Source organism: Mauremys mutica, chromosome 7 (assembly GCF_020497125.1).
Source record: "Mauremys mutica isolate MM-2020 ecotype Southern chromosome 7, ASM2049712v1, whole genome shotgun sequence".
Classification (NCBI taxonomy): Eukaryota; Metazoa; Chordata; order Testudines; family Geoemydidae; genus Mauremys; species Mauremys mutica.
The window spans coordinates 25016120-25038104 of NC_059078.1; the positions used below are offsets into that span (position 1 = coordinate 25016120).

At 40.2% G+C, this 21985-nt stretch overlaps 1 protein-coding gene across 1 annotated transcript in view; it reads left to right on the forward strand.

Moving 5' to 3' along the window:
* ARHGEF3 (Rho guanine nucleotide exchange factor 3) overlaps positions 1-21985 on the forward strand; it is a 267306-nt gene that overhangs the window by 61575 nt on the left and 183746 nt on the right. The window contains exon 3 of the mRNA XM_045024310.1: positions 8820-8886. Within this exon, the coding sequence (XP_044880245.1) occupies positions 8820-8886 (67 nt within the window). The remainder of the gene's footprint in view (positions 1-8819; positions 8887-21985) is intronic.

Consider the following 21985-nt stretch of genomic DNA (forward strand, 5'->3'; position numbering starts at 1 on the left):
TAGATTATAAGCTTTGTAATGATACCGTACAAGAGACCTTTTTCATAAAGCATATTCCAGTTGCATTATATTCACATTCATAAGCATATTTTCATAAAGCCTATGGAATGCAATGTCACAGCGTTGTCAGAGCAAAATGTGGCTGTCCATCCTTTGAGTGCAAAAGAGTGCAATGAAGAGAACCACAATATTTTCATAAATTTCAAAATCACAATCGCAAATGCACACAAGGATGTAATTCCTAAATATATTATGCTTAGGTTTTTTTCATGAGTTAGTCATACAAGCATTTAAAACAAAAGTATAGTTTAGAATGTTGCACTTAGAGGATATTTTGCTTTAGAAGCAGTTTTTAAAATTAATACCAAAAGTACTTTGATTTATTATTACTTGTAATGTACAACAGATTAAACTCCAGTTGAATTAGTATGCCTAAAAATGCTCTTGCATATCTGTCTTCACCAGGTAAATCCCTTTTGAAAATTTGTTTAAATCAAGAATATGAATATATACCAGTATTTTAAAAATAAATTTACTCTTATGAAAAGTATTTTGTTTTACACTTTTTGATGAGTTGCCAGCAATTGATATTTCAGGGGATAATTTTTACATCAATGTTCTCAACAGTCAGTCTTATTATTTACCAGTATGCTATTAAAATATTCACAGCTGTAGAAACAACCTTTATTTTTGCCAAAGATTAGCTATTTGAAAAGAATTTTTACTTTCCAAAGGAGTTTGACTCTTAGGAGGAGGAGTTTAAACAATCTATTATCTACATGGTATCCATGTAGATCAGTATGCAAGCCCGACTTTCATCTTCAAACAGATGTAGCAGCTGTGTCTTTTTAAATAGGTAACAAGAAACACAAAACTAATTTGTGGTCTATATATGGAATGCTATTGCAGTCAGTACTGATTCTACATGTGGAAAGACTGGAAGATCAGGTATAGGTGTCAAATGTATAATTTAAACCACAATTAAATCCTTCATGTTACCACATCATTATGCTTTAAGACAGGCAGCGCACCTTCCCGCTAAGTGCCATTTTAAAATTCCTTTCTCCTTTCCCACCTTTCAATACATTAGGCCCCAGAGTACAGAAAAGGTGCACAGGAAAACACTAAGCAATAGTTCTCATTAAATTCTTTGTTAATCTGAGCTCTGTCCTAAAAAGTAATAACGTAAAAACAATACCTTTTTAATCAGCAGCTATATTCCTTGTTGTCTATTCACAGTAATATCTGCACATTTTAGTAACAAACCTACAGTTTTACTACTTTTAATTCCTGTGGTAGTTATTGGAGTGGGAGCTGGCTTCTATTCTGACTGGTGCATCATCAGCAAATGCAGATTAGGTTCCAGTGGTGTGGGTAAGTTCACCCCCACTTACATATCTGTAGCCCCAATTGAACGGAATGGGAATGTAGAGTGCAAATGAGGGCAGAATTTAACTGGCAGAATTTTTATGACTAATGGGGATATGTGAGAAGGAAAGAACCCAGTATGACTTTCAGATCCAAGACTGAGTTAGGAGGGCTGACAAGTAGGGGGGAAAAAACCTCAGGAAGCTTCATACTTGTAAATGGAGCAAATTAGATGTGGCGTCAGTGATATGCAATAAACGTGGAATTACACACTGCTATTTCTACAAAAAGCACTTGAAGTAGGTATCATTAATTCTCTTTGTTTCATGACAAGACATTATGCTAATGCTAGTTAATTTTGAATTACTGTGTCTACTGTACTGCAAACAGCAGAGGAGAGAATATTATTTTGCTCACAATATCATTATATTTAAATGAGCTTTATTTGCCGTGCCTTTTTATTTTAAATCTAATATCCCACAGTGCAAAACAATTGGCATTTATAGTAAATTCCTATTACGTTAGCACCTTATATAAGCATTTAAGGCAATACTAATGAATCATCTTTAGCTTATTACTTACAAACCTTTGCAGCATGTAGCTGTGGACCTGGCTCCAGGAGGAAAGCAGCGTTCTCGACTTCCTCCAGCCTCTCTATCCATCGTCTGTCTCTTCCCCCTCACCTTACTATTTTGACAATGCCCAGCTTCCTACTAGGTATTTGGCCATACAGTCCCATGTTGGAAAATGTGAAGGTAATGGATTCAGTCTGTAATCATTTATGAATTCTGTATGCAACCTGGTTATTGAGATAGTTATTGTATGGCTATATTGGATGATTGGAAGATTTACTTTATACCTATGTTGATTTATTTCAATATCAGGGTTGTTAGAAAAGTAGGAAGAAAGCAACACAATGGCTAGATAAATAATCTCCTCTTAAACTTTCAAAAGCAGTAAGAAACAATGTCTGAGTTACTAAGCTGCGAAGATGCTACTTCCAGGTTCCAGCTAAGTTGCAAGACTTGTTTGGCTAAATTTGAGAGCTAAATGATCTAAAGGAGACTAAGTAATTAAAAAGTCAATACAATAGACTGTACACATCTGAGTGCACCTATGCAGTATCCTTTCCTTGCAGGTTTTGGTAATTTCCATTTAGCTCAGCTGCCTCTGTCCCTTTGAAGATTGCTCTTTCTCACTCACAGCATCTCTTCCCAATTCCCCAAGTAACTGCTGCCTCTCACTGTGCCTACTCCCTATCTAGGCTGGGGTCTTTGGTTTAATGCCCCTTTTATCCTAGGTTCAGGCCTGTGAAAAATTAATCTGCTAGCCCGGTATGTGGGCATTTTCCAATGAATAGCCCTTCTATTAATCCCCTAAGCACCCTTAGTATTCTGTCTGGTGGTGTATCTTATCTTTGCTTCAGTTTGTTTGTTTCCCCCAAGAGCCTGCTTTGATTCTATGTAACCAGGTAAGATAATGTCAAACAATATTAATTTTAAATTAATTGATATTATTAATTTTTTTAAAAAAGATAATTCCCTCATTCATTATGCAGAAACTACTGCAGGATCTGAAGAAGCAAAATCTACCTGGGTCGCAATCACAGGGTGGTGAGGCTTAGGGAAAACTAGACATGCGTATAGACTGTTGTTTGTTTGAAACTTCTTTTTCCTTTTACATTATGTTTTGTTCCTACTGTTTAGATACAAGGTTACGTTGTTTTGAGAGAGCTGTTCTGGATCACTGTATTCATCACTGGTCACAAGCTCCTGAACGGAAGACTTGTAGGCACTGAACTCAATTTAGGCCTGCTAAATAATCATGGGTGTTACACAGGGTGCAGTAGCCAGGGGACTCAGTCTAAAAGAAGAACTACTTGGGGTTCCACTCCAGAAATGGTAAGGGTTTATGGCCTGTTACGGGGTGGCCAACCTGAGCCTGAGGAGGAGCCAGAATTTTCCAATATACATTGCCAAAGAGCCACAGTAATATGTCAGCAGCCCTTCCATCAGCTCCCGCCCCTCCCTCACAGCGTCTCCTGCCTGCCGGCAGCCCTGACAGTCAGCACCTCCCACTCCCTCCCCACGCCTCCAGCTTGCCTTGATCAGCTGTTTCGAAGTGTGCGGGAGGCTCGGGGCGGGTGAAGGGGGAAGGAGCAAGAACGTGGCAAGCTCGGGAAAGGGGGCAGGAAGGCATGGAGTGGAGGCAGGGCCTGGTGCAGAGCCAGGGGTTGAGCAGTAAGCACCCTCCAGCAAATCGGAAAGTTGGCGTCTGTAGCTCCAGCCCCAGAGTCGGCACCTATTGAAGGAGCCGCATATTAACTTCTGAAGAGCCACATGTGGCTCCGGAGCTACAGGTTGGCCACCCCGGCCTATTATCTAAGGAGGTGCACTTGGAGAGACCAAGGAAGGAGGCAATGCAAGAATCTTCCTCTCTCTTGTTCTTGCCACCTGGAAAACCCTTTCTATAATATCTGTTTCAGCTTTATTCTATCTCCTTTTAAATCATATATTTTCCACTGTGCGTACCTTTTAGTTTAGCTGTTCCTTTTGGTCTCATGAGTGAATGGCGTTGATGGACGTATCCTGTGGAATATAGACCAGTACACTATACTTTAATTGGATGGATTTTAAAACTCTCTTGCACACTTCAGTATTTGTTTAGGCAAACTCCAGCTAAAATTACTAGATGGATAGAGGAATTGCAGGATAGAAGTGACTCCAAGACACTAAAGGCCCAGTTTGAAAGCTGCAAACAGGACTTTGCTCTTGAGAATTTGCATTTTCTGACTGGAGATGGATTGAAGCATTCTGGGATGTGCATTCTGCTTCACTATAATTTAGGAATAGGCTAAAGCTGCAAAAATTGATTTCAGCTTTAAATTTTAGACATTTTGTAGTTCAGGTTTGGTTTGCCCATTATAAAAAAAAAACACTTGTGAAACTCAAATTTCATCTTGCATTTTGATACCTCTTCTCTCTCTTACCTCCCCAAAGTTATGATCCAGGGTTTGATTTGGTCTTATCTCTACTATAAGTGAAGTTCGGCTACTTTCTGCGTGTCTGAAAGTGGTTTCTATATATACAACAGTCAGCCATTTGAAATAATAAGACACATAATGCTGATTAATCTGGTATTGTATACTATAAATGGGGCCTGGTCTACACTGGGAGTGGGTCAGTGTAAGATATGCAACTTCAGCTACGGGAATAGCGTAGCTGAAATCGACATATCTTATTTCGACTTACCTCCCGTCCTCACGGCACGGGATTGATGGCTGCGGCTCCCCCGTCGACTCTGCTTCCACCTCTCGCCCTAGTGGAGTTCCGGAGTTGACGGGAGCATGTTTGGGGATCTATATATCGCGTCTAGACGAGACACGATATATCGATCCCCAATAGATCGATCGCTACCCACCGATCCGGCGGGTAGTCTGGACATACCCTAAAACAGAAAATGGGGAAGTCAGTTCTATAACAGTGGAAAGGTCAGTCCTTGAGGGAGTTGGTTAAGGAAGCTTAATGCTTAACGTGATAACTATAGGCTTGCAGTGTAATTACCTCCATCTGATTTCTGCTGCTTATAAGAGCACAAATTGGAGGAAAAACAATTTGTAGAGAATTTTGTTACACCCTCAGTGTGTACCAGACAATGAAAAATTAGTAATTACTTTGGTGTCAGAAGAACAAACCGTGTCTTGACATGTTTCATTACTTTGTTAATTTAAAGCTCTTTTTGGTAAGACTTTTCTTTCACTGAGCTATTCTATTAGGGCTCTCCGATAACAGCATGATTGTGGAGAAAGAAAGAAACTGGCATTCCATTATGAATGTATATTAGAGTGGTTCATTCTAACCGAAACAAACTGATGTGCTTATTTGTAAGCCAGTAAAGGTGCAGAATAGGGGGAGGGGTGAATATTGGCAAAACATAGATTAAGTATCAAGTTCGTTCTATAAAAACTTTTCTGGCTGTTATCCATATGGTGTTGGATGCTTTCAACGTAGTTGAAAGTTACAGGCTGATAACAGTTTGACAATGATAAATTGAGTCATCAGAATTGCGCTAATGGATGGTCTTCAGTTCAGAGCCCCTAGTAGATTAATAGGCATGTCAAATGTATATCACTCATTGCAGAGTTTCAAGCTCTTGTTACAGTGATGATTGCAGAGATGGATATAAATGACTTGTTCTTATTGTTAAGTTTTTTTTTCCCTTGTAATTGTTGTCTTAACTATATAAATCATGCCATACTTGCTTAAGACGAAGTGTCTGTTGTTTTCCCCATACTGAATTAAAATAAAACTAATGGTCTGGCTTTGTGATAAGGAAGGCAAGAGAAAAGGGAAAACTTACGTGATAGTAGCATTAAAATGTTGAAGAAACGTGTAGAAATATGGTGTAAGGGTGGAATTTTGAGAAGGGTCTAAGTGATTTAGGAGCACAAGTCCTGTTGAAAGTCCATTGGTAGTTTTCACAATCCCACCCTGAATTCCTACTGTGGGATCAGCTGTGTATGCCACTTCCTAGAGAAGAGTGTGAAACACTTTCTAGACAAATAACTAGCTTTTTAAAGTACACCTGTACCCCGAGATAATGCGGTCCTCGGGAGACAAAAAATCTCACCGCATAAGCCTTCCCTGGTGCAGCCGCCCCAGAGGGACACTTGGGCCGCGGTGGCCCTGCCCCTTCCCTGCCCACCCCTCCCACTGCCTGCTGCTGCCCGCCTACCTACCTGCACTCCGCCTTCCTCCCGCAGCACCAGTCCCCACGCTGCTCACGGTGTTGCTTCTCCTCAGGGGTGGGGGAGTGAGGAGGGACGCTGCAAGCAAGCGGCAGGCAGGGGAATGAGATGTCTCAGCCGGGCACTGGGGCCGCCGGCTCGGGGGCGGGAGGGCAGAGAGGTGGACACTGGCTCTTCCTGGCACTTGGGTGGGAGATGGCTTGGCCCCACGCTCAGGCAGGGGGGAGCGGCTCGGTGCTCAGTCGGCGGGCAGGGGACAGCCACTCAGCCCGGAGTGACTCAGCCCAGCCTGGCACTCAGAGGTGGGGGGGGAAGTGGCCTGGCCCCGTGCTCGGGCTAGCCTAGCCTAGTGTGGGGGGAGCGGCCTGGCCTGGGGCTGGGGCTGGGGCTGGGGCTGAGCGGGCTGGCCTGGGGGGGCTGGAGTGGGTGAGCTGGGGCTCCTCTGGTCATGGGAGGGGGGCCTTAGGGCTCCTCCTGTTATGCGGGGGCGGGGCCTCAGGTGGAAGGGGCAGGGCCTGCAGGCTAGCCTCCCTAAAGTGGGGGTTCACCTGCCGCCCATGCCCAGATAGTTGTTACTGGAGCATTTAGTGCACTGGGTGATGTACATGACATGTTATGATAGGCATGTATAGGACCCATGGATTTTGAAAGATGTGTTGATCATTGTAGCCCTGGAGATAATGTCTGGAGGTTTTGCCAGATCACCTTGCATTTTGCTGTAACCCTGGGACTATCTTTCCCAGACCTGAAGAATTGCTCTGTGTGTCTGAAAAGCTTGTTTCTCTCTCCAACAGAAGCTGGTCCGGTAGAAGATATTACCTCACCCACCTTGTCTCTCACATTCTAGACAGGACAGACAAAAGGTTGCAGAAAGGAATATTATCCCACTTTAGAGAGAGGGGACATTAATGCACAGAGAGATTAAGTGACTTGCCTAGGGTCATGAAAGAGATCTGTGGCAGAGCCAGGAAGTGTTCCTAAATCTTTCAAGTCTCAGTTCAGTTCCTTAACTACAAGAACAACCTTCCTCTCTTGGACGGATGGCAGTTCATAGAATCATAGAAATGTAGAACTGGAAGGGACCTTGAAAGTTCATCGAGTCCAGTCCCCTGCCTTCACAGCAGGACATAGTTCTAACATGCAGCCTTCTACTGTGCTGATTTTGAGGGTTTTTTTGTGTTCTTGTTGCTTGTTTCCCCCTCCCCCCTTTGTATAAAAGGGCATGATGGCTAATTAGATATCTAGAAAGAGAAATCCTTTTCTCTTGGTCCAGCAGAGTCTGGATTTGTTGACTTTGAGGGCATACTGCAACATCAATGTATTCTGTCAGGCTTTCCCTGCAGGATATATTCATTAGGGTAAGAATAAATTGGGCTGGTGAGAATATCTGTGTGGATTGGTAGGAGTTATGGATTCTTAGGGGGCAAAACTTTTTATTTGGCTTGCACTTGAGGAATTTTTGTTGATATTAATACACCTGGAGTTTGTTCATGTGCTTTTTTTATATATAATATTTATAGTGTCTTTAAGTTTGGAGAGAGCTTTAATAAACTGAATAAATAATTCATAAATTCTTTACTTTCCCAGAGGTAAGTGATTATTTATTTGAATAATCTGTTCTTCATGATTGAAAGGTGGTGGTGTTCCAAAATAATCCCAAAATAAACAATCTACCTCCCTCAAACCTAACTGGAAATGTAAAAATGTAACTGTCAGATATGTTTAGAATCTGGTGGTCCCCTGACCCAGTTACAGTAGTTTACATTTGTGATGTGGTTGGAAGCCCTGTGGTGATCATGAGTAGCCAGGTTAAAAGTCAATCACTACATGATTAGGTCATACCCACCCTACACAAGACAACAGTATTTGAAACAGGTGCCCTGTCACTGTTGTTTATATTATAGGCAGAGCCAAAATGCACTGAGTGATCCAGACAGCAGGATCTATCTTGGAGTGTACTTTTAAAATGTAAATGGCAGCTAGCAGTATTCTTAATGATGTGAGTAACACCTGGATTCAGTTTATCACCAATTTGTTGATTTGCTACACTTCAGCAGGTGACTTAACCTTTGTTTTAGTTTCCTCATTGGTAAAATCTCAATAATACTTGCCCAACTATGTAAAGCAATTTGAGATTTGCTGATAAAAGGCACTATATAAGTATAAAGTGGTGGTTGTGATGATTACTTTACAGAGATAGCTGCATATGTAATTGTAATGTATTGTAGGAGAGGCGTTTCAGAATAAACTGAAGCTGTAAATGTTGCCTGGTTTAAATGCATTTTGGATCTGTATGTCAACTGATAGCAAAAGTTTGTTAAGTTGCCTTTATCTTCTTCCTGGTATAATTTTAGACATGGTCTGAAGAAGGCACAGATGGCCTGATTTTTTAGTAGTGTTGAAGTCACTGGGAGCTATGGGTGGTCAGTGCTGAAAATCAATTCCACATGTCTCAATAGATTTGTAAGGCTGCCTCTTTATTTTGGCTTTCAAACCATATGAAAATAGTGTTTACTAACTAAGCGAAAAGAGAAATTTGTCAGGATTTTATCCAGTTTAAACAAAACAGTAGGAAATCTAAGGTGTCTGTTTAGAACTTATGTTGCTATTTCCCCGTGCCACTCCCTCTCTTGCCAAGTATTGATCTGGAGAGTCCCAGGCTAAAAATGCAAACAGTAAATACTATCCTTGTCTCATCTTTCAGGCCTAAACGGCAACAACAGAACAACTTTTCCCTGTTTCCTTCCACCAAAGGCTGGAATTTCAGAGGGGTAAGTTTGGGTTTTTATTTATTGTTTATGTTCTCCCCCTCATACTCTACTGCTAACCCCCACCACAATTCACTTTGCAATTCAAAAATGTGAGGAGGGTTGGTATTAGATTTATGGTAAAGTAATTATAGAGAGGAGGTTTTAAGTTTGCAAGCCATTAAAGGCATCCACAAATACAACTTTCATTTGTGCAAATTGCCTAATTTAAAGCAGTGATCAGGTGTTTATGGTAACTAAAGCTGAGAGACGTATTCATATTAATGGAATTTTCTTGTGAAATTTGGCCATTTTCATGTGTCAAAAACTTCAGTGAAATTGAAGCAACAGCATTTATTTTTAACTGCATTTTTCACTACATGGGGATTTAAAAAAAAAAAAAAGAAAAAAGCCACCTGAAGCCAGGCTTTTATTGAAAATTTGCACATGTGAATTTCGGATAAGTACGGTTGGAGAAAGATAACAAAAAACACATGGTCTAATGGATTATGCACAAGGTTGGGAGCGAGGAGATACTAAATTCTATTATTATTCTGTTAGTGATTGGCCTGAGCAAGTCACTTAACTTCCAAGTCTCAGTTTCTTCTTTGTAAAACGGGGGAAAACAATAAATATTTAGGAAGATCAATACAAATCATACAATTCTCTGCTCTTTTTTCTGCAAACCCTGTATTACTAGAGTTTATTGATCCTTTCATCTGCTCCTTTGTGAGTTATATCTGAGACTGCATCACTCTCTGAGAGGAGGTCACAATCTTTATCTTCCCTTGACTTTTGGTTGGAAGACTGGGGACTGGGTTCTTTTTTCTTCAGACACAGGTTTTCCCACATAATAATCCAGCCAAAAAGGATACTGTAAACTAAACTGAAAGGTTAATATTTGCTGAGGCAGCAGAAACTGTTTACGAATGTCTGCTGTAGCTCTCACACATGTGCAGCAAGTCACTTTCTCCAAAGGATGCAATTTAATTGTTTTGCCTACAAAAGCTTTAAAGTGATTTGATTAAATGTCAAAAAAAGATACAAATTTGTGGCAATTATGGTGATGATCCTGGACAGACTCGTGCGTGTGTGTATGTGTGTGTGTTTATAGTAGCTTAATGGAAGGCTGAGTAGAAAGATTTGTCTCTTACATACAGTATTTTATGAATTTAGACCTCAGTTCAACAAAGTATTTAAGCACATATTTCACCCCTATTGTACAAAGCACTGAAGGACGTGCATGTATCCAATGTTTTATAAGTAGGGACTGGATACTGGCAGGTTAAGGTGTGTATTTGATCTTTATATAATTAAATAATGTAATATAATATAATAAGTATATAATATAATATAAAGTCTTTCTCAATTTTCATTATTTATACTGTCTATTTACTTTTGCATTATATTCAGTTTGGACACTGTAAATAAACTAGTTAGTTTCACTCTTGTTTGTAGCCAATTTTGTATTTTTATAATTTGGCTCTGACACATTAACAGGATGCTGCAATATTGGGGTTACAAATGTTGCAGAGGAGTGTTGTTCTCTTAAATAAAACTTCCCCATAAAACTATAAATGTGGAACTGTTTCTACTAAATAAAATAAAACTTGTTCCTAAATTTGGGACTGTAACAATTTGGGAAATCTGTCTATGTACAATTTACGAATTCTGGTTGATACAAAATTGTTGAATCATGGAAAGCCTTAGTGGATATGGAGTCAGCCATCTGCTGTCACAGATGTTGCAGATCCCTCCCTGACCAGGTGCTATGATCAGTCACCTTGGGACAATGGGTAGTGCTGTTGAACATCCTTCCAAGATACTTTTGGAATGGAAAGTATTGCATTATCATCATTCTCTATGACTACATCATGTGCTTTTTCTCAAATAAAAAACAGAAATATGTATTGACTATTCAGCAATTTTGCTGAAAATGATTGTGAAATGATAGATTTAATGATTCTAACGAAAGGAGGAAGTGAGAGCAGCAAAATAAGGACAATAGGCTTCAGAAAAGCAGACTTCAACAATCTCAGAGAAATAGTAGGTAAGATCCCAGGGGGAAAAAATCTAAGGGATAAAGGAGTTCATGAGAGCTGGTAATTTCTCAAAGAGACAATCTTAAAGGCCCAACTGCCAACTATCTTGATGTGAAGGAAAGATAGGAAGTATATGAAGAGGCCCATATAGCTCCATCAGGAGCTCTTCAGTTACCTGAAAATCAAAAAGGAATCCTACAAAAAATGGAATCCTGGACAATTTGCTAAGAAAGAATTCAAAAGTATAGCACAAGCATGTAGGGACAAAATCAGAAAGGCTAAGGCACAAAATGAGTTACTCCTAGCAAGGAACATAAAAGGCAAAAAGAAGTTCTTTAAATAAACTAGGAGCCAGAGAAAGATGAAGATAAGTACAGGTCCTCTATTTAGTGGGGAAGGGTAGCTAATATGTTATGACATCAAGAAGGCTGAGTTGTTTAAGCCCTACTTTGCTTTAGTCTTCACTAAAAAGGTTAATGGTGGCCAGATATTCAACACAATTAATATTGTAATAAGCCAGCAAATGGCACCTAAGGGCAGTCAAGTCCTGGAGGATCAGCGGCTGGAAGGGGCAAGATTACAGAGGATTCCTTGGCAGATAGGAGGAGCTTGAGGGCAAGTGCCATCTTGGCTATAGTGTCGGGGAGAGGGGGAGGAGAGACAGAGGACGCTGTGTGGAAGGAAGAAGGACTGTTTTGCTTTGGGAGTGGGTGTGCATAAGCCAGGGGAAAAGGAGCTGTGACAGACACTACCAGACTGTGACTTGTCAGCATTTTGGACTTAAACTCGCAGGTGTCCTGAAGGAATGTGAAGGCTGAGTAACTGAGGAACAGTATTCCACCGAGGCTTACCACGTGGCCAGTATTTGACCAGTCTCACTGATTTTTTTTTTTTTATGGATTTGCCAGTTGCCAGAAAATTTTTGTAATCTGCTGGATTTTTTTTACGTAGGTCTAAAGATTTCCATTATTATCACAATACACTGGGATATCTAATATTAAAAGTGCCTGTGTCCAGCTAAAGAAGCTGCAGTATTCCTACTTCCGCAGTTTAAGCTATAACAGATCAAAACTGTTGAAAATATAGCAGCTGTCTGCCTACCAAGACACAAGTGCACCATGCCTGTGTGTGTGAGAGAGGGTATGAGTCATGCAAGAGTGAAGAGATGTGTGAGGCATATTAAATAATGGAAGATCAGGGCGATGGTGCGAGTGATCCTACTACACCCCCGAAATAAAGCTCGCATCAGAAAAGGCACATTCAATGACAACTGGCTAAATGAAACTATGTTTGAGAGTGGCTAGCAAATGTGCTGCTAAAACAAATGCCCATTTGTGGACAGTGATGGTATCAGTTTTATCTATATGTGTTATCTCTCTAGATACTGTTAGTGGCTGTTGAAGGGGGCAGTTGTGGAGTTGCCTTTGGGTTGGGGTTGGGGCCGGCTTGCCCTGCAGGGGGGAGGAGGGTTCTGGGTTTTTTGCATTTCAAAGATGGTAACCCTAATTCCAACAGGCTGAAGGCCCAGACTGAGCAATGCAATCCACGAAGCTAGCATCTCAACTTTATGTGCAGCACTGGTGGGGTTAGAGGCCTTGGGTGGGGACTGATGGTTTTGGGCACATCTGGATGTGCTACTGTTTCACTGTTGTTGAATCCCCTTACGTTTTCCACCCATCTCCATTTTGGCCCATTGGTCTGTCCCCATTCTTCTGCCTAATATTCTCTTATATAAATGCTTTGAACACTTCTCATTGTGTAACTAGGCTTTATATTAGGAGTTTCCAGACCCACATGAGAAAAGGGGGCAAATGCCTGAGCCAGAGAGGAATAAGTGCAAGCATGCTACTGTGGGGCATCTATCCGCACCTGTGTCCAGCACAGAGGAGTGAAGATGGGTGAGGTGGCATGATATTAACAACATAGGGGAAAGAATACAAGCTAAATTAGGGAAAGAACAGGGTAAAGAATATTTATGGAAGTTAGATGTACTCAAGTCAGCAGTGCCTGATGAAATTCATCCTAGGGTACTTAAGGAACTAGCTGAAGCAATCTTGGAACCATTAGCAATTATCTTCAAGAACTTCATGGACGATGGGTGAGGTCCCAGAAGCAGTAGATGTGATGTATGTTAATTTTAATAATACCCTCAGAACATGCCCATAAGCAAGGTAGGAAAATGTGGTCTAGATGAAATTACTATAAAGTTGGTGTACAACTGGTTGAAAGACTATATTCAGAGTAGTTATCAATGATTCATTGTCAAGCTGGGAGGGCGTATGTAGTAGGGTCCTGCAGAGGTCAGTCAGATACTATTCAATATTTTCATTAATGACTTGGATAATGGAGTGGAGAGTATGCTTACAAAATTTGCAGATGATAGCAAGATGGGAGGAGTTGCAAGTGCTTTGGAGGACAGAATTAGAATTTAAAACAACCTTGACAAATTAGAGAAGTGGTCTGAAATCATTAAGATGAAATTCAATAAAGACAAGGGCCAAGTACTTTACTTAGGAAGGAAAAATCAAATGTATAACTACAAAATGAGGAACAACTGGCTTGGTGTTAGTACTTCTGAAAAGAATATGGGGGTTATAGTGGATCACAAATTGAATGAGTCAACAATGTGATGCACTTGCAAAGAAGTGCTAATATTCTGGAATGTATTAAAAAGAGTGTGGTACATAAGACATGGAAGGTAACTGTCCCACTCCACTCAGCACTGGTGAGGCCTCAGCTGGAGTACTGCGTCCAGTTCTGTGCACCACACTTCAGGAAAGATGAGCACAAATTGGAGAGAGTCCAGAGAAGAGCAACAAAAATGATAAAAGGTTTAGAAAATTTGACCTATGATGAAAGGTTAAAAAAACTGGGCGTGTTTAGTCTTGAGACGAGAGGATTGAGGGGGGACCTGATAAGTTTTCATTTACATTAAGGACTATTACAAAGAAGACGGTGATTGGTTGTTCTCCATGCTCACTGAAGGAGGGATAAGAAGTAATGGGCTTAATCTGCAGCAAGGGAGATTTAGCTTGGATATTAGGAAAAGCTTTCTAACTATAAGGATAGTTAAGCTCTAGAATAGGCATCACTGGAGGTTTTTAAGAACAGATTGGATGGGATGGTCTAAGTTAATTTGGTCCTGCCTCAGTGCAGCAGGCTGGACTTGATATCCTCTGCAGGTCTCTTCAAACCCCTACATTTCTATGATTCTACTTCTTTCTTTTCGGTTTTTTTTCTTGATGATTCTACCACCTCCATCTACTAACTGACCAATATTGTTGTTAGTATTCTTTTTCTTCCTAATATACTTTAAAAATACTCCTTATTGTCCTTAACTCTGCTGGCCATAGAGGTCTCCTTGTGTCCTTTTGCTTCCTTTATCAATTTTCTACAATTCCTAACTTTTGATTTATACTCATTACTATCAACTTCCCATTTCTCCATTTGTTATATATCTATATCTGTGTGTATCTATGTATAAAATATATATACACACATATTTACTGCCCCTCTAGGCCAGGTTGGTTTTTTAACCAATAAGGCCGCCTTTCTTGATTTGTGGGATTGTGGCTTTGGGAATATTTTTGTGCACCCAGTAAAGTGTTTTTAAACAATTTCCAATTAGCATTCATATTTTTTCTCTTTGAATTTTTCCTCACTGCTGATTTAACTCACAATTGTCAGCTTTGTGAAATTGACCCTTTAAAGGAACCTAGTATATACACTACTGAACTTTATTCTGTTTGCACATAACAAATGTGATCAAGCAATGATCACTTGTACCTAAGCTACCACTAGTTTTTAGTTCTGTGATCAATTCTTCTTTATTTGTCAAGATGAGGTCTGATATGGAATTACCCTATGTTGGATGCAACACTTTTTGAGTTAAGAAATTGTCATCTATAATATTTAGATATTCCAAGGATGTTTTAGTACTGGCAACAAGAGACCCCAAGCATTTTGTAGTTGTAATTTTTCATAAAACTTATACAAGAGTGCAGTTACAGAACAAAATATTAATTCCTTGGAAAAGTTTGGACCAAATACCTTAAAGGGTCAAGGCCGAACCTGCATCAATAGCCCACCTGACTTGTCTGGACACTGAAATACACAGACAAGTGAGGACTGGACAAGAGAGCCAAGTTTCATTCAGCATTTTCAACTTGTTGGCATCAGCTTTGCTTTGATGGATGGAAAAAGTGTGTTCAGAAAAGCTTAGTGAGCTGACTTAAGGTCACTAAGGTTTTGGTACAGATGGTGAATAATAAAAATAAATGTTGATATCTTTTCAAACATGAGTACAATTCTAACTGGATAAAAAGAAGAGTTGAATTAATGTTGATGACAGAACAGTGAGTTTGGTGCTGTCATACTTGGGCATGACAAACAAATCTCTGAGGAGCTCTTGAAATTTGTTCACTGATGATGATTTGTTGAAAACTTATATAGCATATAATCTAGAAATAGCATAAAAGATTATTTCAACAGCTCCAAAGCCACGAGGACAACCAAAAGTGGCAAAGGAATTAAATGAAAACATTGTGCTCACTTCCCAATCTTCATTTGACAGTCAGTTTGATACTTTAAAATGTCTCTGTCTAGTATTGAGAAAAATGGGTCTGTTTAAAGCATCAATCAGCATACACCAACGCAAACCTCAAAGTGAGATAAGGAGGGCCCGGATGTTAAGCATTTACCAAGGGAAACTCCTCTTCACTTCTTGTAGTTGCATTAATTTATTTTATCAGGGGAAACTTTTTTTCCCCCATGCTGATAGCAATCAATTTGAGCCCTGTATATAGAGATCAACAAATCTTCATATTTCTGTTTCTTAATGGGAAGTTCCGTGACTAAAACAGTCATATAGTACCACAAACTTAGTGATGCTGTGTGTGTGTGTGTACGTGGCTAAGAGCAGCCAGGGCCCTACACTTAACCTGATGGCGTTTCTTGTTCTGTCTATCCTGTAATACAATAACTTTAGAACACTGCACCCAATCAGTTCCAAAACTTCAGGGAATGTTCTAGGCATCAGTGGGCGGAACACTGTGTATTTTGGTGAAAGTCAAAAAACCTGGTGCTGCAGACAGAGTGCCTATACATATCAGAGGCAGTAGTTTAACTTGCTCTGTGGGGAGAGTATGTATCCAGGAGTCTAATAGACATGAGAGTATTAGAGGGAAGGAGAAATATGGACCTGGAGGGAGAGGAGGAAAAAGTAGGGTAGAGGGAAGCAGCAGAGATCAAAGGGATGAGGAAGTGGTGGGGGAAGCTGTGAGAGGGGTCCATAATGATTTAAAATGGAGAGCATAGACTGGAGACTAGACTCTGGATGATTATTTGAATAATGTAATGTAAAAAAAAATAGACATTGTGATGATTTGGTGAATCTTTCTGTACAACTTACACATTCTGGTTGATAATATAAAGTTATTCTTATGAAGTTGATGTATTTTTTTTGAATACCTGTAGCGGATTTCATCCTTGCTGATACGGGCTGTTTGTGTCATGTACTTTCCAGATCAGGTACAATGGTGGGAGTGGGGAGAGGAATAGAGGGGTCAGCGCTAGTTCCAGGGGTTGGGCAATTGGACTGTGAGGTCTTAGGTCTTGGCAGGGGGTCCTAGGCAGAGGATCTGCAGCTCAAGAGTGTGCTTAAAGAACCCAAGCCAAGAGCAGTGCCTGGACTTGGTTCAGACTCTGGAGGCTCAAAGCACACTGAGTCAGCAGTTGAATCCCTCACAGCAGTTTGAATGTCCAAGATGTGGGGAGCTCAGCTAGATTTGTGACAAATGGGTTTGATATGGAGAAGTTACTAAAAGACTAAGGGGTGGCGGGGGAAGTTGCCTGGTCAGTGAGGAATGGTGGGTTTGTGGGAATGATTGGAAAGGACCATCATTTCACCCCTGCTTATCACTGAGATAGGCATGCCTATTCTGTTCAACAACAACAAAAAAAGATCTTCTGCAATATTACATTATGTTGGTTTTTCTCTCTTCCTGTCCCTATGCTCCCAAATTGGCTGAAAAACCTCACTGCTAAAATTAAATAAAAAAATGAATAGTGAAATCTAAACCAACATTTCTGCTTGAAATATATTTAGAGGCATGTGTTTGGTGTGCAGTTGCCTGAAGATTGGAGATAATTTACTGCAGCGCGGTTTCTCTTTATTTCCTCCTTTTTGTTCCATTTCCTTTTTAGTTTTACAAAAGTATTTAATTAACCAAGCTGCAGATGCTGCCACCTGTGAGCAAAGCCGGTATAATTTATTAGATGCCTGACATAAAAATGTGCTAAACATACTGAGGTCAGTTTTTGATGCATAAGCAATTTCTCTGATATCCTGATTTCAAGTCTGTGGGGGGGAGGGAAAGGTAGCTTGCATGCCAAATGGGATAAATTCCACAATTCTCAGACGGTATTTACAAAAAGTATTTACAATACTTCCAAATGTATTTTGTGCAAGTTGGCTGACTTCAATTATTCCCATAATGAAACAAATCTAAGCAGGGTAAAAGTTAGTAAGAAAGAAAGAAAAGTTTTTCTTAGCTCAAACTGGCAGGTTAGTTACATACAAGAACTTTTCAATAAAAAGTAGCCATCTACCTCTCCTACACTCCTGGATTCCTATAGCAATTTAACACTTGATTGCACTTAATGCATTTATCTATTGGTTTTTATCTCTTTGACTAAACAACAAGAATGAGACTGTTAATAGGAGCAAAATTCAAGTAATATCAGACTGGTCTCACTTGAGATAAACTGGAGTAAAATTATATGCTGGTGATTCCAATTTGAAAGTGCTACAGCGCCCTATTATTCCACTGTTACAAGGAAGAGTATTGGAATATGGCAAATATCAACAAGACTTTTTGTTATAAAGTACAGTAGGAACTAAAATGCTTGAAAATCTTTCCATGACGCTTTTTTGTATTTATTGTGCATGGGTTTAGTATGCTGTTGTAACACCGACAGACCCTGGTTGTCAGCGGGCAGGATTGAACCTGGGACCTCTGGAGCTTACTGCATGAGCTGAAAGCCATATGTCTCCCAGTTAACGCTGTAGAGCAAACTCATTAATCTCTCTCTAAGTGGCCTCGGTGCCATTAACTGGGACAGAGCACCACACCCAGGAGTTATGTGGGTTACATATTTCCCCTAGCTGAGCAAGTGCATCCCGAGCATCGGAAACTTCTCAGTTGAAATCCTGGACAAGCCCCCACTTGTAACACCGACAGGCCCCGGTCATCGGCGGGCAGGATCAAACCTGGGACCTCTGGAGCTGTATCCAGTGGATATAATAGACTTAGATTTTCAGAAAGCCTTTGACAAGGTCCCTCACCAAAGGCTCTTAACCAAAGTAGGCTTTCATGGGCTAAGAGGGAATGTCCTCTCATGGATTGGTAACTGCTTAAAAGATAGGAAACAAAGGGTAGGAATAAATGGTGAGTTTTCAGAATGGAGAGAGGTAAATAGTGGTGTCCCCCAGTCCGATTCAACATATTCATAAATGATCTGGAAAAAGAGGTAAACAGTGAGGTGGCAAAATTTGCAGATGATACAAAACTACGCAAGATAGTTACGGTAAGTCCCAGACAGACTGCGAAGAGATACAAAAGGATGGGTGACTGGGCAACAAAACTGGGTGACTGGGCAACAAAATGGCAGATGAAATTCAATGTTGAAAAATGCAAAGTAATGCACATTGGAAAACATATTCCCAACTATACATATAAAATGATGTATAAAATGGGTCTAAATTAGCTGTTACCACTCAAGAAAAAGATCTTGGAATCATTGTGAATAGTTCTCTGAAAACATCCACTCAATGTGTAGTGGCAGTCATAAACGCGAACAGAATGTTGGAAGTCATTAAGAAAGGGATAGGTAATAAGACAAAAAAATATCATATTGCCTCTATATAAATCCCTGGTACACCCACACCTTGAATACCGAGTGCAGATGTGGTCGCCCCATCTCAAAAAAGATTTATAGGAATTGGAAAAGGTTCAGAAAAGGATAACAAAAATGATTAGGGGTATGGAACGGCTTCCATATGAGGAGAGATTAATAAGGGCTTGGCTACACTTACAAATTTGCAGCGCTGCAGCAGGGTGTGAAAACACACCCTCTCCAGCGCTGCAAATTGCGGCGCTGCAAAGCGCCAGTGTGGTCAAAGCCCCAGCGCTGGGATGTGGAGTACGGACAGCGCTGGGAGAGCTTTCTCCCAGCGCTGGTGCTTTGACTACACTTAGCGCTTCAAAGCGCTGCCGTGGCAGCGCTTTGAAGCGCTAAGTGTAGCCACAGCCTAAGTCTGGGACTTTTCATCTTGGAAAAGAGACGACTAAGGGAGTATGTGATAGAGGTCTGTAAAATCATGACTGGTGTGGAGAAAGTGAAAAAGGAAGTGTTATTTTACTCCTTCTCATAGCACAAGAACTTTGGGGCACCCAATGAAATTAAGAGGCAGCAGGTTTAAACAAACAAAAGGAAGTATTTCTTCACCCAATGCACTGTCAACCTGTGGAACTCTTTGCCAGAGGATGTTGTGAAGGCCAGGACTACAACAGGGTTCAAAAAAGAACTAGATAAATTCATGGAGGATAGGTCTATCAATGGCTATTTGCTAGAATGGGCAGGGATGGTGTCCCTAGCTTCTGTTTGCCAGAAGCTGGGAATGAGCGACAGGGAATGGATCACTTGATGATTACCTGTTCATTCCCTCTGGGGCACTTGGCATTGGCTATTGTCAGAAGACAGGATACTGAGCTAGATGGACCTTTGGTCTGACCCAATATGGTTGTTCTTATGAGCTAAATGCATGAGCCTCTACTACATGAGCTAAAAGCCACATAGCTTTTAGTTAAGGCTGTAGAGCAGACTCATTAATCTCTAAGTGATCTCGATGCCACTAGATGGGACAGAACACCACACCCAGGAGGTGTGTGGGTTACACTGTCTTTCTAGGGGCCTTTCTAGGGGATCCTTTAGGATTTGTCTACACAGGGAAATTGACCAACATAACTATAGCGGAATAGTTAATAATTAGCAGCTCCCCTGTAAGCTTTAGCTTGAGCTGCTAACTCAAGTTAAAAGATGAGTTGCTGGGTCTTTGTTTCTATTTTAATCCTGGTTAGCTAACCTGAGTTATGAACATGCTTTTTTTTTTACAGTGTAGGCATAAAATAAGACCTGCACTGACATTTAAGCACTCTTGGGGAGAAATACTCTGCACTTAGGGCCCAGCACAGAGATGGAGTTTTATGTAGTGTGAAGAAGCTTTATCAGTGATTATTGAAAGAGACAGATCAGTGGGACTTAGAGGATTGTTTTTCATTTTTGCCAGCAGACAAAATACAGATGGTCCTTTGCTCTCGTGATGGAAGAAGCCAAACAAACTCTTTATCTCTCTACCACCCACATGTGCTAATTAGGTGCATCACGTAACTGCAAAATGCAACCGAGGAAACATTTTAAAGAGCACTAGGCTGTTTTGGAAGAACAACTTTCTCTTCCTTATTTCTGATAACCTGAATTTCCCTTTGGGCAGAACAAATGGGTCACTGCATGCTTGTGTTTACAAGGTAACTGTAATAGAGACGATGGTTACAAATCTGCCTTGCACAACAAACTGTTTACAGACCTGGTGATTAGAGCTGTGATTGCAGTACATAGATAAACTAGACACTAGTTTTTATTTAGAAAAGTACGGGTCTTGATATCTGCCTTAATCTATGGAAGGAGTTTTAATTTTTTTAATTTGTTAGTTTTTGTTGTTGAACAATCTAATAGACTTATTGTTGATTACTCACTAGACTGATTTCTACTGGAACAGAAAGGTTTATGTTGGCAAATGAGGGGAGATGCTATCAGAAGTTCATTGTGTGGCATTTGCGTAAGTGGATAGCAAAGTCAGTTCCAACTACAGTTCAAAAACACATATTAGATTAGCTGTACTTTTTAATATATACACTGAAAAAAAAAAGCAGTTCATCATGACAAATTATAGACAATGTTGAAATTAATAATGCATAATTCCAAACTGATGTGTTGATTCAACACATTTTAGTTACCATGATAATCCCACTGTACCCAACAAAGTATGATATGAATAATTACCTTCAGCCAGAACATTTTTTTAAGTCTGAGCAGAATATTGTTAGTTTGCAAACACACTTACTGTTCAAGTCTGTGATTAATCAGCCAGTGAGATCCTTTTTCCTTTCATAGACTCTTTGTGACTGCTTTGGTCTATCGAGATAAAGAATAATCTTTAAACCCTTTGTCTTAAAGTAGTTTATTATGCATCTGATAGCCAAAATGGCACATAAAATTGATTGTAATTGTTACTGATAACTAAAGAATTCTACAATGCTGAGGTGTCTGTAGTATTATCAGTGAATGCTGCCGGTCAATGTTTGTTTATGGAGGGTTTTTTTAACGGCATCTTAATGCATCTAAGAATTAAGTACATAAAACCATTAATGAACCTAACACACACAGTTACTCCATAGCCCAGTAAAAGTATTGTTTCCAGGTTAAAAACATAAAACCGGCCATACTGAGTCAGACCAATGGTCCATCTAGCCCAGTATCCTGTCTTCCGGCAGTGGCTAATACCAGGTGTTTCAGAGGGAATGAACGGAATAGGTAATCATCAGATGATTCATCCCCCATCGCCCATTCCCAGTTTCTGGCAAACAGAGGCTAGGGACAGGGGAAGCAGGTTTGTATAATTTTTGGTGGTGCCCAGAACGGGTCCAAGTCTCATCCTCCCCACACACAACTGCCTTGTAAGCTGATATATATTTTTTAAAATAATGTAAAAATGGTCTGGAAGCAGTAAGTGTTTAGCAGTTTCCCTATATCACTATCGTAAGAAAAATTTATTTAACTAAGAATATCAACTTTATTAATATTCTTTTTTTAATATGGAAACAACCAAGCACTCTTGGATCAATAACCCTCAAAAGCAAATACTTTCTAAAATTAAAACAAAATGTAGCCCCTTCTTTTGCGATGTTCTTCAGGAGGCAGCAAACACTTTTTGTCGTTCGGTGGGGGAGGGGGCTGCCCCT